We start from the raw sequence: 20,009 nt of genomic DNA on the forward strand, positions 1-20,009 counted from the left end.
AGGTAGCTTTCGACGATAGGGGGAAAAGTACGTACATGAGAGCCCCGATCTCGACTGTTGAAAATTTAACGTTGACGAACCGAATACGATGATTTATCCCACCCTATCCTGTGTAAACATTATCAACGAGGTGTATCCTCATCTGATCGTGAGTTATATGACGTCTCGTATTCTCGATAAAATTCGAATCGATCTTTCGAATTTGTGGCTTCGTTTCTCGCAATCAAGGATCTTCAATGAAATTCAAATAGATTTTTGTTAACCTCTTTGTCTGTACGTATGTATGTCTCTCTTTCTCTCTCTCTCTTTCTTCATATCGAACTTCTATTTAACATAAAAAATTTCCTGATCAATTATTTAAATAAATTCATTACTTCAATTTTAATTATTATCGAGTAATTAAGAATAATGAATTTATTAACGTAATTACCCGTTAATAACATAAACAATTTTAATCCACCATGTTATTTTCTTTCTGTTATATTCCATAAATCTCTCGTTACTTTCCGCGGTACTAGTGCACGGTACTGCATGGAGTTACCCTCGGCCATCGACGGAGTGAAATTCCGTAAAAGGTGGTTGTTACCCTCTCTCTCTCTCTCTCTCTCTCTCTCTCTCTCTCTGCCGCACGTTCCATTGGTAATCCTATCGATTTATGAAAGACTTTAAGCCGATTATTCGACCACTGTATTATAATCGGGAACGATCATTAGCCAGCATAATCATACAACTTCGGGCTATTTACGATCGTTGAACGTATGCATTTTACCTCGACTTGTTATTGCATACCGATGAAGTCTTCTTGATCCTCTTTCTTGCATTACGTAAAATGGACAATCCCCTATGCGACACTATAATATTCCTTTTGTTCTGTGAATCTGAGAGTGAATTTATAAAAAAGAAAAAAAAAAGAAATAGAGGAAAAAGAAAAGCAGAAAAAAATAGCAGTCCGTATTATTAATCTCAAAATAATTTATAATTTAATCCTTTTATTTTACCGACAGTCTTTAATTGTGATAATATATATATATATATATATATATATATATATATATATATATATATATATATATATATATATGTATACTGGCTTGTAAGATAAAAAAAAGAAAAAGGAAAAAAGAAAAACAAAGAAAGAAAGAAAGAAAGAAAGAAAAAGAAAGAAAAGGTTCATAAATTTTGGATTCAATAAAACGGATCCGACCCCTCCAACAATTGTTTCGGTGGCAACTTTTGGTCCCGCCCACCCTCCTATGCTACCCCATTTTAACTTAAAAAGATCAAAATGAAAAGAAATAAGAGAATGTAAGAAGAAGAGAATTGTTCCGTAACGCGACGTTCTAAGTTCGTACCTTCGAAGAATAAGGGCCGAGAGATGGTAGGCCCTTTTGTTTAAAGTGATAAATGCGAAGCGACGGCCGTGCTCGACCTCACGCATAAAATAAAGCGCTAAAGTATTAAGTAGGGCTTACGAGCGAGAGTCATAACGATTCACCCCTCTTGAGTCAAGTGCCACCATCGGTTCTCTCTCTCTCTCTCTCTCTCTCTCTCTGTCTTTCTCACTCACTCATTCACTCATTCACTCGATCTCACGATACGAAAAGCACTTTCAATGGGGGAGAGAGAAAGAGAGAGAGAGAGATAGAGAGTTGTTCTGTGACAACGAGGCAAAGGAAACTTTTGTTCGACGCTTACCAGGTATTCTTCCTTCGACTCACCCATAAGCAATATTTTTCTTTTCCATACTCCCTCAATCCCCTATCCCTGTTTTTTTCTATTTTTTTTTTTTTTACTTTTGACGAATTTCTCAAACAATGATCATGATGAATGCATCTCGTAAGATTCTCATAATCCTTTCTTTTAATCCGTTCTTCGTCATAAATTTCTCTTCCTCCTCCTCCTTTTTCACCGTCCATCGATCGTTCCATTTAATTTCATTTCTCTGTTAATTTAATAAAAGTATCAACCAACGTTGTGTTAACTTTCTTCAAAATCGATAAAACGAACATGAATTCTCTCTTATTTAGAGTAATTTCTATGACTCCCCTTGCTCTCCTATCGTCTCCCTTCCCTCTCCCCTCACCCCACCCGACCACACACCATTGCCCCGTTCCAACCTGTACCGACCGAAGAGTCGCAACGAAAACTCGTTCTCCAACACGTACAGGGCCAAGCTCGTAATCAATGTACGGTAGTTATACAAAGTTAACAAGTCGTCGAAATATCTAGTAGAATGTTAAAAGTGGACTCGTAACGTATTTCGAAAGTTTTAGTCACATATATAACCGCGAACGTGAGGACAGCGTGCACACATACATATAAATATATAAATGAAGAAAGAGTTAGTAGAGGTTAAAAGTATTACGTATACATATACGATTCATTATCGAATCCACGTAGTCGTCGTCGTCGTCGTTGTCGTCGTCATCGTCGAGTAATCTCGAAAACTCATTCGAGAAGTTTTCATTCTCATTTCTCGCAAATATCACCAAACGAGAAAGGGGACTATATAGCTTTTTGGGAAAAGCTACGCGTGAAGCGCGTAACAGAAGTAACGTTGACGATAGTAAAGGTGATGATGGTGCCCTAGAAGGGAAAGAGGAGTTTTGGAGAAGGAAAGGGGTTAGGCGGGATGACAGAGGATGGAGGCGAGGAGAGAGGCTCGTTGGAGACGTGTTTCAGGGGCAGAAGCATTTAGGCGCAGCGCTCGAGGCAACCCCACAGTCGCCAGAAACTGAGTGCCGGAGCAATTATAAGCAACGCCGGAAGTCACCGTTCTCCAGCCCCACCCTATCTCTCACACCTCTCATCCCCCTTTAACATTCTCTCTCTCTCTCTCTCTCTCTCTCTCTCTCTCTCTCTCGCTTTTAGTTCGTTCGTTCGTTCCTTTTCACTCACGCAGTAAGCACTAGGAACGGCCTTGTTCCTCTCAACCATCCTCGACGATCATTTCTCTCTCTCTCTTTCTCTCTCTCTGTTAGTCACCACCCACGTACCAACCTCACGTAATCCCTCTCGTAACCTCCTACCTTCATGCCCGACGGGTATTTTGTCACCGTCGTAATTATATTTCTCCCTTCAGCCAGCCGATTTTCCGGCAGTTCGCCGAGCGAAAATATCAATACTATCCGTTTAACTCCGACGGCAACGATTCTAAACGTACTAGAAAAATTGTCGATAATAATTTCAGAGTTGTTTCATTTATTTTTCTTTCTTTCTTTCTTTCTTTCTTTTTTTTTGTTTTTTTTTTTTTTTTTTTTTTAATACAATTTACTCTTTCTTCTTTAATACACGCACGCGCACACAAACACATACACGCATAAGCATACGCACGTTGAGTTCTACCTTATCGTTTATTATTGATATACTTTTGATAATACATCTTTTTTTTATCTCCTTCTTCTTTTCTCGTCAAATTTTAAATCAAATTATACGATTTTAATAATAAATACTTAGATACTTGAACGAGCTTTTTTATATTAGATACAAATGATACTTTAATATAGATAAAATTTAAACAAATAAATATACCCACATTATTCTTGAATTTTATTTTACGATTGGTAATCATTGGGAAATGCGTGACAAAATAAATAAACTAGATCAATCTAAGAGAAGATAAATAAGTATGTAAGTAAAATACTCACGTTCTCGACTGTAGGACTTGGCAAAGTCCACTGAATCGACGAGGAAGTTGCAGCCGCAGCACTGGAGGGACGTTTCTTGTTTACGAAGTCAACCGGTAGACTATACTCGTCGCACAATGAGACCTAGAAATAGAATTAAATACCTGACGTGATAATTTGCAAAATGTATCTATAAAAAAAATAGATAGATAGAGAGAGAGAGAGAGAGAGAGAGAGAGAGAGAGAGAGAGGGAGAGAATACGTTCATTGAATTTCTATTACTTTAAACAAATGGATAGAGATATAAATGGGGATCAATTGTAAGACCATTGTATCGAAGACTACGGATAAGTCCAATGTCTGACAATGGCGACGGATTTCCTATCAAAGATTCAAGCTCAACCCTACAAAAATAACAACGAAAAAAAATCATTTTCACTCCATGGGGTATCTCTAATTACCTGTGTCCTGTCTCGAGCACGCATCGCATAAAGCAATAGGGAGAACGATGTATGAAATGGAAAATGAAATTCCATATATATATATATATATATATATATATGGAATAAAAAAACAGGATAAAAAGAGGGAGGGCGATCTAAGCCAAAAAAAACGAAAGGTATTCATTGTCGAGTAAAGCGTGGATTTCTGCCGCTCGACAAATCGCAGGGTAAGCAAAGTCATCCCCTTCCTCCATTCTCCTCACCAAGCAACAGTAGAGAACAGTAACACAACGAATGGTCCAGCTCATCAGTGATATTTACTGTCTGTTGGAGAATCGATCTATATCGATGGGTGCCCTCACTAGAATAGTCAGCAATAGCAATAGCAACCAGGACTATTACCAGGACACCAGGAAGGCCAGGAGCTTGGCACCCTTCTTTCTACTTGCCTAACGACAAAGCTCCTAAACGAGAGAGAGAGAGAGAGAGAGAGAGAGGGAAACAGAGGGTGAGAGCGAGAGGAAGAGGTAGGAGCCACAGAGTACGGCCTACCACCTAGGTCCGTGCGTGCATATAAATCGAGACAATCGCGAATCCCCTGAGGGCGGCTTATCGCGCTGTTGGAGCTTGGGAGGCGGGCTAGCAGCAGCAGCAGCAGCACCACCACCACCACCACCACCACCACCAGCAGTCAGCTTCGTTCGTTCCTCTCCTCGGGAAAAGGGACCGGGACTTCGCTGTAACACCAACCCATCTTCGACTCCACGCGGATATATCCAGGGAATGCTGCCGTTTTATTCTGCCGGAGACCTCGCATGCAAATGGCCCGCGTTTATTGTTGAGCAAAGAGCGCTATATGAATATGTGAAGTGGTAAATGGAAGAAAAAAAATTCTATACATCGGCAGGGAAGCCTTGGCTTTGAAATGGATTAAAGGAAAGGGATGGTAATCGAACATTATCGATAATCGAACATCATTACGAGGATATTCGATTATTCTCTTTCTCTTTCTCTCTTTCTTTTGCTCTCGCTCTTTCTAATATGTTTCCATTAACGAATGATTATGATTAGTAAATGTATTTCGTTCATTAACCCACGGAAATGTCTAGACGACGACGTTAACAAGATAAAGCTTAAAAAAAAAAAATATATATATATATATATATATATATATATATACTTCCTTGTTCTCATGAAATTGATACTAACAAGTGGCAATGCATTTCCTGAACTCACACGGCTTCGGGCAATCACCTATTGAGAACTGGAAGATTCCACTGTTTATCACTGTATGGAGGAAGCCAAATACAAATCCAGGCCGTCTCGTTCAAATATATCTTTCATTTGATTAAATCATCGTGCAGAATCGTCTCGTAAGATTAATTGAACATTAAACATAAAAGATCAAATCTTACGTTAATGAGGGTGCTAGGAAAAAAAAAAGAAAGAGAAAAAAAAAAAAGAAAAGAATGAAAAGAAAATTTGTTTCTCGTCATTCTTATCATCTCTCGAATCCTACGACAAAAGTAATAATCCTCGGTTACTCTGCGTTACAATGAATATTACGTTTCTTTCTTTTCTCTTTCTTCTGTTTTTTTTTCTTTTTTTTTTTTCCTCAAGCACGTATGCTCCCTAACCCGTTCGTTGCTTCCTCATGGTAAAAAAGAAAAAAGAAAAAAAAACAGAAAAAAAAAACCAGAAAAAAAGAGAAAGAAAAGTCAACGATGAAGCTAATGTTGGTTGGATCCTGGGTACAACCCTCGAAGGTTGCACGGCAAACCTCCCGTCCGCATTCCCGTTACGTCCGGCATCTCTCGCGGGTGAGCCGAGATTAAGCGAGAATATTTAGCAAATGTTTCGCATAAATCAAAGCCGGCGCAATATGTTCTGAGTTTCGTGCGAGGCTATGTAAATTCATGGTAATACCAGTGGCCACCCCGCGGAGAGAGGAGTTTCGATTGGTGGAAGAGGTTCTAAGGGGTGAGGAAGGGGAATGGGATACGAAGAGACGTGGTCGACGAGTGAGATTGAAAGAGAGAGACAGCCGATGAATGAGAGTTAGAGACAGAAAGACAGAGATGGAGAGAAAAAGAGAGGGAGAGGGAGAAAAGGGGAGACGTAGAGAGAGAGAGAGAGAGAGAAAGAGAGGAAAAGGAAGGAAGAAGCAGTAGGAAAAGCTCAGAGCGAGGGTGGCAAAGCGCGTATTTCATGAACCCCTAAAGCAGCCCTGAGCATTGCTGCAACCGCCACAATCCCATTCATTCTCTTTATGGGCTCCCAAGTATTCGGGCACCGGGCTTGAATAAATCGGAAATTTGCCCATGGGGTAGAATCGACCGATTCTGCTCTTTACGATTTAACTATGACTTTTGAACTGGTCATCCTTATCAATACACCAAATGAAATATCCTTTTCTATTTTTTTTTTTTTTTTTCTTATTTTTTCTTTTTTTTCATCCATTTTCTTTGCTTTTTTTCTCCCTTTTCTTTCTTCTGTTCCTGTCGTAAACTTGTTCGATCAAATTTAAAAAAGAAGTAAATAAAATGATTACTTTAAGGATATTAATATTATATATATACATATATATATATATATATTGAACTTTCACTGTTCAAAATGGATTTACTGATGTAATCCTTCAAACAAAGTTTCAAATTGCTTTGACGGATAGAAATAGTCGAAACTATTCAACGAAGATACAGTCGTTCGACCGTGCAAACAGATCGATCACGATGACATAATTAACCCTAACTTGGTCTTGAATAGATAAAGGGTCCCAACGACCGAGTAGAATATCTAAATGGTTGTCAGTAAACTGTAAACCTAACGTTACGATAGAATGGGAAGGGGAGAAAGAGAATCTACATTTGAATTAACAAGGACTTTAAACTCTATATTGTACAATATCGTGTTGTTAAATCCTTCATAGATCATTTCGATTTGTAGTACCACAAATATTTCCATAATCGTATCGACGAGGAATAAATTATACGAACTTATTTATATTATAATTAATTCATATATATATATATATATATATATATATATATATATATATATATATGAATTCAAATGATAATAATAATCACATAAAATTCGTTCAATTAATACGAATATCGATGATATATATGTACAAACATATATATATGTAATCTTCGTGGATGGTGGGGGAGGGGTAAGAAAAAAGGGAACGAACGATTTATTATAATTTCTATGACTCATAGATACGACATAGATAGAAATACGGATCAATTCTTTCATTATAGACGTCCATTAAGTAACTTGACACGGTACAACGACGTGAGAAAAGATGAACGAGTAATCGTCCAATGCTAACCCTAAATGTATATCTACACACACACACACACACAATGTGTGTATATATATATATATATATTTCCAAAGAAATCTCAAGAGTCTTATATCCTCCACTAGTAAAAAAAAAAAGGGCCTAACTTTTCCATTAACCGTTCACCATGGTCAGCTAAGATTTATCGAGATCCATAGATCCTTGTTAAAAGTCTAACGAAAATAAAAATACGAACGACGAATGTAGCGGGAAATCAAAGAAAAGTACTAACCATGATCAATGATACCGAACAGAAGAAAATAAAAAAGAAAAAACGAGTTCAAAGGCAAGTCGACAAGGATACCTTAGGGATTAAAAATCCTTAGGGATTCAACTATTCTCCCTATTTTTCTCTACTTGGACCAGTTGGTCCGTACTACGTAGAACAAATACCAATGTTAAATTTTCACGAAAGGATTCTTGGCAGGACACGAGAGAGAACTTATCCAAGGGCCAAAGGCTATTCAACATCGTTTTCCAAATTTCAGTTTACCCTCGAGAAGGTTCTCGTACCTTTCGTTCGATCTTCGACAAAGGATCCACACACCATGACCAACACCACCACCATCGGCCAAAAATCGATTTTTGTTGAGCATCTCGTTTGTTCTCATTCGTTACGTTAGACTTATTCCATTAGATATATTTAGAATGACGATTTTCAAAGGAACGACTCAATTATTATATATTTCTCTTATCTCGATATTTATTCGATAGATTTTTATTGTTATTAATCGATGGTAAATATTTTATCGTAATAAATTATCAACACATATAAATATTTTCATCGATATTTATAATACAATAGATATTAGTAATTAATAGATATTAGATTAAGTGTCAAATATTTGCGTATAGATTTATTAGAAATATAAGCTTTATAGAATATTTGTTAATTAATTGAATCGAATTATTAGAAATATTTTTATTAAATATTTTAATTTAATTAATATTACTATTAATAGATGTAATATTAATCTGATACGTGTAATTACTTTGAAATATCGATTAAAGATGTCGAATAATATTATCCTATAGAAAAATTTCACAGACTATAGTTCGTATCGAATTGATTGACTAAAAATAAAAATCTCCCCCCCCCCCCCCAAAAAAAGAAAAGAAAAAAATAAATAAATAACTAAATCGATGTACTCTTAAAATCCCATTGAAACAACTGCATTACAAAAGTAAACTCTATAAATCAATCGGTTTCTCTGTTTCCTTTCAAATAGAAAATAAACTTTCGTCGATAGTATTGGAGAAAGAAAGAAAGAAAATAAAAAGAAAAAAAAAAAAAAAAAAAAAAAAAAAAAAGCAAAACTTATAGATAATCGATATAAGATAGTTCTTTTACAAGAAGTAACAAAGAATTGAAAGGGACACTGTGATTTCAAGATTCGAGGAACAGGGATAGACCATTTCGTCTTCATTTAAACTGGTCCATCGTTTTGCGGCCCTTCCAATGGGCTCTATATCCTTTGGTCCTTCCTTTCCTTGGATCCTTGAGAATCGTTTCTTGGGAAGGAACACGCGGGCCTTTTTGCCATGTTTCAAGCCCTTTGTGTGGGTCGCGAAGGGTCGCTCAAAGAGAAGGAGATTCGTTCGAAGTCACCAGAGTACATTTCCGTTGCTACTCACAAGACAGAGAGAGAAAGAGAGAGAAGGTGGACGAAGGGTCTACCCAAGCTGTTCCTAATCGTCTGTTCTCCTTAAAGCTAAGTCTATCCTTCTTCCAAGCCACCCCAATCCACCTTATCCTACCCCACCACCCCTTCCCACCTCACCATCTCTTCTTCTCTTTGCCCTTCATTCATCTGGAATTTCGTAGAGTACCTTCCTACTCGAGGAACATCTTTCAGTCAGTCTCTCGTCATCATCGTAAGTTCGATCAACCAAACGGAAGGTATTCCGCCATAGTTCAAATTGATGTTTCCGTTCGATGCTCAATTATATCAAAACTACCCCCCAAACCATTAAGGACTCTTTGGTAAACTGGGTTTACCAAATTTCAAACTATGAACGAGATTGAGTAGGTTTACTTTCTAGAGTGTAAGCGAGTTTATCCCATCGTTTATTACATCGTAAAATTTAATAAATAATTCCTCGTCCATCCACCTTTACTTCCTCCTCCTCCTCCTCCTCCTTCTCCTTCTCCTTCTCCTTCTCCTTCGATAATAATTATCTCGCGAAACTTTACAATGAAAAAAGGGAGAAGAAAACAAAGAAGAGAGAGAGAGAGAGAGAGAGAGAGAAAAAAAAAAGAAGATTCCAGAGAAATCTATCGAACTCTCGTTAAATGAAATATTCCGGATACCATCACGAAGTCAAGAATCCAAAGAGCTTATAACAGGAGAAACGTGCTTGAGGGTAGTTTGAGGGTGATGGAAAAATGACTATTAGTAAGATAGTCTAAAATCATCTCGCGATAATCTTAGATGCCCTGCAGGGAGCAAACAGGGGAATCTCTTCTTCCTAAGACATAGAACAAAAGTGGAAAAGGGTTGTAACTACATGGATATAAAGCTTGGTAACACTACTGACACATCTTTCGTAACGCATATCTATGTATTATATATACGTATTTACCTACGTACGTACGTGCATACGTATGTATGAATGTATGTATGTTTGTCTATGTGTGTAAATACGTATGTATGTATATATGTATGTATGTACATTGTACGTGCTTCAGAGAGAACCCTCGGTAAAGCCTTCTGTAGGCAGTAGTCAGAGAAACGCCGTGATTGTTCCACCCGGTTTCTCTATTGGGATAAACGTCTTCCACTCTCGTTCTCCTTTCTCCTCTTATCACCCCCTTATCCTATGACGGAAAGGTTCCTCTCTAGCGTTGGTCGTTCGCGGAAGCGGAACCCCCTATTGCCTAAGGGGCTGCTAATTGATTTTAGAAGTTCCTCCTTCGGGGCAACTCTCTCTCCCTCTCCTTTTCCTCGTCTTTTCCTACTCTACACCCTTCCATTCCCTTTTAGCCTACCATCATATATATATATATATATATCTTTTTCTCTGATTGAGCACCCTTCTCTTCGAAGCTTTTAGAAAATACGACGAGGTTACTATACTCACGACTATGTAAGAGCGTCTTCAAAAACCTTTCTATGTATCATCTTCGAAATATTCTCGAAGAAGAAGAGGAAGAAGAAGAAGAAGAAGAAGAAGAAGAAGACTGATTCTCAGTCACCCTTTTGTTTCTCGTTAAACAAGAGGGAGTCAATCCTTCTCAACATAGACCATTTAGTATCTTACCCGCTACACTAAACCCTACTGAAACTGAAAACAAAGTATAACTTTTCGGTTAACTTTAGTTAACGAGGACGTCATCGTTGAATTATCTTGTCACATTCTCTCTCTCTCTCTCTCTCTCTCTCTCTCTCTCTCTCTCTCTATCTATCTTTCTTGTTTTGATAGCGTTTAACGTTTACCTTAGAGTAGAGAACAGAGACCCCCAGTGATGAAATCCGTATTTTCTCCTCGGATGTTTCCTGTTTTATGAGTGTATACACAACGATTATGCACTCTTGGTAAGAACAAGTGGAAGGATAACAACTGGGAGATAATTATCACATTCTCATTCTCTCTCTCTCTCTCTCTCTCTCTGTCTCTCTCTTTTTTTCTTTCTCTCCATCTAACGATGTCTGTCGATCGTTAACTTTCAAGTCAATATCATTTGGTTGATGATGGATGATACAAGATGAACTTTATGCAAGACTTATAAAAGAGCAAGTATCATGTCATGGAAATGGTAACAAGATTTTCAAGCCTTAGGGAACGTCTGTTATGAGGAACCATGAACCTATCTTGCTTGCTTACTTGTTTGCTTGCTTGCTTGCTTACTTGCTTGCTTACTTACTTGCTTGCTAGCTTGCTTGAAGCATAAAAGAGAAATGGAAAGGGTTGTAGCTGCTTGTCAGTCATAATCAGTGCTACTGCAACAATGAGTTTCCTAGTGTTGGAACGCTTTCTACCTTTCTCTGTCTTTCACCCTTTCCCTTTCTCTTTTATCTCTCTCTCTCTCTCTCTCTCTCTCTCTCTCTCTCTCTCTCTCTTTCTCTCTCTCTCCTTCTTCATCGTCAGACATACCTAGACCATTCACATTCCTCTTTTCTAGGACCGTCTTCTGTTTTCGCGTCACGTTCAAACATTCGAACCGTCAGACAATAAGCTTCCGGTTTATTAAAATCTGTCTCTGTCTATGTCTCTCTTTCTTCCTATGTCTCTTTCTCTTTGTCTAAACTGTAGAGATAAGTGGAATTGCTTCGATTCACCATCCCTTCGATGATCCTACGTTTTAGTATTCTTTCACGATCGTCCATTAAAAGTGGAAGTGAGTTGGACGAGAACAACGAGATATCCAATCTCGATGTTAACGATGTCGGTGGTATTCAAACCGACGTTTTTCGAAGGGCTACGTGATTTTTCGTGCGACGAAGATTTAATAGGAATATAACGGAATAGGGGATGTAAAAATACAGGGTCGTCACGTTCGTTCGATTTTTCTTATGCTGAGTAGATACATATATATATATATATATATACATATACAAATAAAATTATCTTCTCTCTCTCTCTCTCTTGTAAATAAAAAAAAAAAAGGTAAAAACTATAAATGAAAATAAGATAATAAGATGTTATTTTCTTAATAGAAAAAAAAAAGAAAGAGAGAAAAAAGATAAAAAAAATATATCTCAAGGCTTTCAAAATCCTTCTATTATCAGTTACTTCGCGCTCGAACGAACATGCGAACCCAACCCTTCTTGGGTCGTTTTAGGAGGAACATTAAAAAAGGTTCTAAGGAAACCAATGTCGTTAATATCTCGCGGTACATTTAATACGACTTCATTTCCGATAGATTAACAAAAAAAAAAAAAAAGAAAGAAAGAAAGAAAGAAAGACAAAAAAAAGATATAAAAAAGAAAATGACATCGAAGAAATCGAATGGAAAGAAAGGATAAAGAGATAAATATATTAAGGATAGATCATATTAGTCGAGAAAAATGTTACGTTTCAATTCGATTAAATTTTGGATCTAACGAAAAAAAAAAAAAAAAAGAATTGAAACGAATAATTTCTTTCGTAAAGTACGTAATCAACGAAGAATAACAAATTGTATCGTGAAATAATAGTAAGAATAATTTGGAATATCTATACAATTCGTCAATTATTTTTTTAAAGAAAGAAAGAAAGGAAGAAAAGAAGGAAGGAAGGAAGGAAGGAAAAAAAAAAGGAAAAAGAAAGAGAGAGATAGAGAGAGAGAGAGAGAGAGAGAAAAAAAAATCCTCGAGGATTTTGTCGTCGGTAAGTCGTAAATCCCAGCGTTACGTAATTAATGTGACGAACTCGTTAATTAATCTTTTATATTCCTGAACTTTTGAATTTAATCAAGAATAATAACAAAAGGTACGAATAAAACGTTGACACGTTTAACGACGAATTACTAACGAGATTATTGCAAATAATTGATATCACATATTTCATAAATGGCATATTTAATTTGGGAATTCGAAATATACTGTAATACAATTTATTAAATAATTAATTAATTAATTTAATTAATTATTTATTTATTTATTTATATGTTTATTTACATTTCTTTTTTATTTCTTTTTTCTTCCTCCCCCATATCTCAGAGAAAAAAAAAATATACGACAAGATTAGGGTGACATCACGGATTATGACGATACTTCCTATTCGTTTTCCCGTTTTAAGAGACCAATTTGGGATTTGTAAGTATGACAAATTGTATCCAACTGAGGTAACCAGAGAATAAGAGAACGAGCGAGACAGAGAGAGAGAGAAAGAGAGAGAGAGAGAGGGAGAGAGAGGGTTTTTAGGACTTGCGAAATTACGTAGGATCTTCCGAAGGATTACGTGCAAACGAGTGTTATATTTCATTTGTGGCTCGACGGGCAACGAGTTGCCAGAAACATCTGGAAAGTATTTCTCTCATCGTCCTCGTCGGAAAATAGAATCTATGTTCAAGAAAAAAAAATTCACTCTTTCCCTCTCTCTCTCTCTCTCTCTCTCTCTCTCTCTCTCATCTCAACTTACATCTATTGTCAAGAAAAATGCTCGTAAAAAAATTAACGCGGAGATAATCCAATAATCCAAAGAGGATGCAGAAGGAAAAAAAGAAAGAAAGAAAAACAAAAACTAAAACAAAGAAAAAAAGAAAAAACAATGCGCAAAACTTAATCCACAACCAACAATATCGATTAAACAATAAACAATTATCTCCTGCTGTATGATCTGAAGAAGAAAAAAAAAAAAGAAAAGAAAAGAAAAAAAAAAAAAAAAACACAGAAATAATCGTTCAATGAAAACTACGAGTTTCGTATGCGTCAAAAACACTAACGCGTGATAGAAAAGTTTGTTGGCGCAGTCGTCCGCAACGTTGCATTGCGATTTGTATCTGGTTGGGTACACAATCGTTGGATTTCGTGAATGTCCGACGATGGTCGAACAAATCCCTCGATTTAACGTTTCCCTCGACTTTCGCTGTGTAACCCTCTCTCCTCCTCCTCCTCTCCTTTCACCTCAGTGTCACCATTTTCCCCGTTTTCCCCTGTTTTCCTGCCTCCACCAACATATCCCCTCCCCCATTCCTCTCTCAACCCATACACCTTGCCACCCTAGGAAAAACACGAAACAACGGCGATTTCCCATGGCCGGACAGCCGTCACGTTGTTGCCGTCTACGCACGTGCATAATTAACGGGAACGTGACGTTCCTGCCGATTGATAAATTTTGACGTACGCCGCCGCAAACGACACCGATCCACCCTCAAACAAGATTCGGTCTTAACGATCACGCGTGCTCTCGTTACAACGACCCGTTCACGAACTTTCACGAAAGCAAAAGCCGCAATGGGAACAGCCTAACACGTCTATCCTGCGGTTTACCGATTATTTCGATCCATGTATTTCAAATCATCAACCCTTTCTCTTTCTCTCTCTCTCTCTCTCTCGCTCTCGCTCTCGCTCTCTCCCACTACGTTTAACTTTCTATCGCTCTGTCATTGTCTCCAAAGTTTCAGATAACATACTAGTAATACGAGTCATTGTACGGTCAGACGCGTACATCGGCGAACGACATCAAAATCTTTTTAACGCGATACTCTTGCGTAAGATCGGATAAAAAAAGCACTAAAAAAAAAAAAAAAAACAAAAACAAAAAGAAAGAAAACAGAAAAAGATAAAGGAAAGGAAAATAGAGGAAACGTCAAAGAAATCGTTATGAATCGAACGAAATTAAATTTGTTCGGCTTAACATGAAAAAAAGTCTTGTGCTTTGTCGTTTTTGTTTTTTATTTTTTTTTTTTTTTTTTTTTCCCCTATCGAAAAAGATCTCTTCCAATTGGAAAGAATTTAAACGATATTATACTTATAGAGAAAATCACGATATACGAGATATATCCTAATGGACTAGTGATTAACTGTCACAAATCATCCGTGTGATCCACGCGAGGTCCAACGCATCGGATCGCATCGTATCGCATCGTAATGCACTGTCCCAGACACATAGAGAGAAATACATATATACACCCAGAGGATGTGACTAACTTGGCAAGGATAATCGCGTCTTCGACGATAACGACATTATCGGCAAAGCAATTTCGGATCGACCACGCTTAGAGAATGAGAGAGAGAGAGAGAGAGAATGAGAGAGCGAGAGAGGGAGATTGTAACAATTAAGCCATACAATTGACCGATCCGCTCACGTTCTAGACAAGGAGAAGTTGGCTCAAGTATCTACACTCTCCAATCCCTCTATCTCTCTCTCTCTCTCTTTCTCTTTATCTTCCTCCCTCACTTACACTCAAGACTAAGGGACATTCCAGACAGGTCGTGACGACTTTACGAACGATATCTCTATCTCTCTCACACTCTCTCTCTCTCTCTCTCTCTCTCTCTCTCTCTTTCTCTGTCTCTGTCTCTCTCTTTCTCTCTATCTTTCTCCCTCCTTTGCTAATCTAAACGCCACTACCTACCATCTACGAATACATTTAATTAATTCACTTTGCACCGGACTTGCCGTTCGTAATATGAGATACCAAGGGGTTAGAGAAAGAGAGAGGGAGAGAAAGAGAGAGAGGGGAAGAGTAGTAAGTAAGAGCCTATAGACCGTAATAGATTCAAATGGTTTGCAGGGTGTAATAGGACTATGTCGTGGTTATGGTTATCGTTTTCGACCGTCGTCGTCTCGGCCATCAAAATTATTCGATCGAAAGTTTTACGATATCCCATACGATGTATCATCATATTCATGTTATCTCGTCGATATCGTTAACTACCTTAACGTTCAATTGTTAATTGTAAAAATTCTATTTCATTCGTTCCATTACGTTTTATTAAATACAAATGATCCGTCAATGAAATTTCATGTCTCGATGAATATTATTATTGAATTTAATATCCCTTTTTGAAATAACGCAGTCAAAGAGAAGAACGATTCAACGAATGGAATCCCTTAACTACCTTTCGAAAAGGGATGAAGGGAGAATGTTAAAGGAGACAGAGAGATTTCTATGTACTTACATAGATAGTGCGTAATACCAAGTGATCTATGAATTTAATTAAGTAATTATACTAAGGCAGCCTGCGCATTAATCATTGCTAGCTATCGATTTACATCTGTCTTCTTCTCTCTCTCTCTCTCTCTCTCTCTCTCTCTCTCTCTCTATCCAAATATATATATATATATATATATATATATATATATATATATATATATATATATATCTTTCCTTCTGTATCTCTATATCCCTATTTTGCCACTAATCATTCCGTTCATCTCTTCTTACTTTCACTTTCCCCCTTTTACGTTATCCTCACTCACTCACTCTCTATCTCTCTCTCTCTCTCTCTCTCTCTCTCTCTCTCTCTCTCTCTCTCTCTTTGTCTTTCTGTCTCTGTCTGTCTGATGCCAACACTCTCCTGAGCCCTGATTCCATTGTCCCTTATAATAATAAGCGTTCCGCTCATTTTTGGCAATCCCTCTTTAAGGAAATGATCCTCTTAACGACGTACTTCTTCATCGTCAAATTCTCCTTTAACACTTTCGTTCAGACGAGTATCGGGCAAATATTTTTCTTTCTTGTTCTTTTTTCTGTTCTTTTTTTTACTTTTTTTTTTTTTTTTTTTTTTAACGAGAATGAAGAGTAATCGAAAATTTCAATCTGCTTTTTCTTTTTTTTTTTGTTTTTTTTTTTTAGAGGAGAAGAAAAAAGGAAAAAAATACGAAATAAAGAGAAAAGAAATATTTAATCTCAATACAATGAATACTGATAAATCAGTTGATTAGTTAAAAGCATATTCACCTTGAACTTTTATTATGGGTCAGTTGACCTTATCTTTGGGAGAAAGTGAAAAAGATCTTTTAGCCTTTGTGCAATGAAAAAAAAAAAAAAAAAAGAAAAGAAAGAGAAAGAAAAAAAAAAAGGAAGGACATGAAGGTAAAGAAAGACCAAAAAGAGATAGGGGGGTAGAGAGGGAGAGAGAGGAAGAAAGAGAGAAGGCAATTTCATAGTTTTAAGGGTTGCTGAAATTGAGTCCGCTCTACGGGTCATCGCTAATTGGGTGCTGTACCGACTAGATTGCGGTCACCTTGTTAGAGACCTTGCCGACTTTCTCGCGAAAATATATCTTCCTGGTAGTGAATGAACACCACCTCTTTACGTGTAAAGCATATCTTCTATATCTACGACACGTTTGTTCATGCGTACATGTGTATTATTATAAGTATGTGTATTTTATATCTTTGTAAGTACGTGCGCGACCCTGTTTGTGTATGTGTATGTATATGTATGTGTAGACATATTGTCTCTTTATGATGGTTCACCCATATATACTGGCTTGAAATATCGACCGGTATAATGCGAACAAACGAGTTGGTGTTCGTGTCAATTAATTATAAAGCCTATCACTATCTCTCTTACTCACTTTCACCGGAGCACATACTATCTCTCTTTCTCTCTCTCTCTCTCTCTCTCTCTCTCTCTCTCTCTCTCTCTCTCTCTCTCTCTCTTTTATCATGACACATTGAACCTCAATTTTCCATTTCAATTTCGAAAGGACTCGGGATTCTACGAATACATCTACCCAAACGTCACTTTATATATGTATTATTTATTATTTTCCTTTTTTTTTTCTCTCCCTTTTTTTTTCGTATAACAAAATTTAATTTAGTTGCCAATGTGTTTAATAATAATTATCGCTTTCTTTTCTTTTTCTTTCTTTTTCTTTTTCTTTTTTTCTTTTTTTCTTTCTTTTTTTTTTTTTTTTTTTGAAGGCAAGGGAAAAGAGAGTGAGGGAGATCCTTATAAATGATAAGGAGACGAATCGATTGAACAATGATTTAATTGGATTCGCGTTATAACGAAAAGTCGATATCTAATATGAGAATGAAATTAATAAAGGTTATCGAATAATTGAATAATTGATAATAGTGGTAAATAATATCTAAAGTGTTTCATAAAATAGATCGTACGTCGTTAATTCTTTACAAGCAGAGAGAGAGAGAGAGAGAGAGAGAGAGACAGAGAGAGAGTGGATTGGGAGGGAAACAAAGAGAACCTTCGAAGTTTCGATTGAATCGTTCGAAAGATTCATTTAATTTGTCAATTTCTTTTTCGATTGCCGAGAACGTCGGTGAGTCGTAAAAAAAAAGATAAAAGAGGTTTTTCCAATTGCAATGAGGAAACGAAAGAGAAAGGAAGAGAAAAGAAAGAAAGAGAGAGAGAGAGAGAGAGAGAGATAAAGAAGGTCCATGGTCGATTCGGATACTGCGAAAATGGTGATCATGTTTTTTTAATTAAACCGTAACCCAAAAGTTGGCCACCCACAAAGTCCGCAAATCCTCGGAAACAATCGACTCGACGAGTTTAATCACGACGTAATAACGAAGACAAATAAATTAGAGTGAACCGTTCCAGAGCTCCCGTTTGGTTAATCCCTGCGGAAGGAAGATCGCGGCCATGAAACAAAAAAAAAGAAAAGAAAGAAAGAAAAAAAAGGAACAAGCTGAGAGAGAGAGAGAGAGAGAGAGAGAGAGAGAAAGGAAAAAATGAAAAAATAGAAAACAAAGAATGAAGTGAACTTCGATAAAATTTAATTGAAGCGTTCGTCAAACCTATGATATATATATATATATATATCATGTGTGTATGGGTGTGTATGTGAGTTTGCGTGTGTTAAAAAAAACATAGAAAAAAAAGAAAACGATATATAACACATATAGGGATGGACACGTTTGTAAAAAGAATAAAATTCAAGGCGCGATCGAAACGAATGAAACAAAACGTTGACCGGACGCGGAATGGTGCTGGTGAGGGGCGGGGGGTTAGTGATGATGGTAGTGATGGTGATCGTAGTGGTGGACCGGAAGGTTCCTCGTTGTTTTTACGTCCTTCTATTTTTCACTTCGTCGAAATTGGGCGGGAGAAAATAAAAAAAGAAAGGAAAAAAAAATGAAAAAAAAAAAAAAACACGAAATAAAACAAAGAAAGCAACAACAAAAGAAAAAAAAAAGAAGAGAGAGAATAATATTTTCGCGCGGTCGAACGAGCAAGTCCCATCCCCCATTTCACATCCCCATTCGATGTAATTGTTCCGAATCACCGAAGCGTCATCGTCGTCGTCGTCGTCGTCGTCGTCGTCGATCATCGTCGTCGATCATCGCGGATGCATCCTGCAAATAATTACTCGATCGGGAAATACTGGATTGACGGGTTCGTACCCGCATAAAAAACGTACGCAATAATTTTCATTCGTGGTCGATACGCTCCAAAAAAAAAGAGAAAAAAAAAAGAAAAGAAAAAAGAGACTCAAACATTCAACATCAACAATCCTCTAAATGTGATCAAAATCGTTTTTTAATATTATTCTGCGCCAGCAATACTAATAAATATGATTTAATAATAATAATAATGATAATAATAATAATAATAATAATAATAATAATAATAATAATAATAATAATAATAATAATAAAAGAAAATAAATTACAGATCATAAATATAATTATATTTAACTTTTGTAATTAATAAATTACGAGAACAAAATTATTGTAATATATATATATATATATATGCTTGTTGTCTCATTGAAATTACTTCCAAATCAGAAAGATATATAAAACAGCAATGAAAAAAAAAAAAAAAAAAAAAAAAAAATTGTAATTATTGCAAAAAAATTTCAATAACCCTTTCATCCATCTGATATCGCATATGTCCTTGGATATTAATATGTCCTTGGAACGAATTGAAAATCAAAAATCGGATGAAAAGTTTTGAGAGAATATTATTGTTAATCAACTACGATCCACTAGTCTCCACTCGAGTCCTAAGCAAACACTTATGGTATGGAATTAATGGTAAATTAACGTTACCGTAATCGATCGTCCTAGCTAAGGGATGTTTCGTTACCACCCTCCTCTCTCCCTCCCTCTCTCTTTCTCTCTTTCTCTCTCTCTCACGTACTCACTCACTCAACCGTCAACATCTCTCCGTAAATCCGTATTATCGTCGTATCGTCGAGACTAAGCATTGTCGAAAGTTTCATGACGAGTAAACACCGTTTG

General features: G+C 36.7%; 1 protein-coding gene across 5 annotated transcripts in view; it reads right to left on the reverse strand.

Moving 5' to 3' along the window:
* LOC124950734 (dual specificity protein kinase splA) overlaps window positions 1-20,009 on the reverse strand; it is a 183,996-nt gene that overhangs the window by 42,365 nt on the left and 121,622 nt on the right. For 4 of the 5 annotated variants that reach the window (XR_007101426.1, XM_047497911.1, XM_047497913.1 and 1 more), the window contains one exon: window positions 3,648-3,770. Coding sequence is in view for 4 of the 5 variants with exons in the window: in XM_047497911.1 (XP_047353867.1) it covers window positions 3,648-3,770 (123 nt within the window). In the remaining variant the exon portion in view is untranslated. Of the gene's footprint in view, window positions 1-3,647; window positions 3,771-10,855; window positions 10,916-20,009 lie in introns of all 5 variants that reach the window. The other variant, XM_047497912.1, reaches the window with a different exon arrangement.

The sequence above is a fragment of the Vespa velutina genome, chromosome 7 (genome assembly GCF_912470025.1).
Source record: "Vespa velutina chromosome 7, iVesVel2.1, whole genome shotgun sequence".
Taxonomy (NCBI): Eukaryota; Metazoa; Arthropoda; class Insecta; order Hymenoptera; family Vespidae; genus Vespa; species Vespa velutina.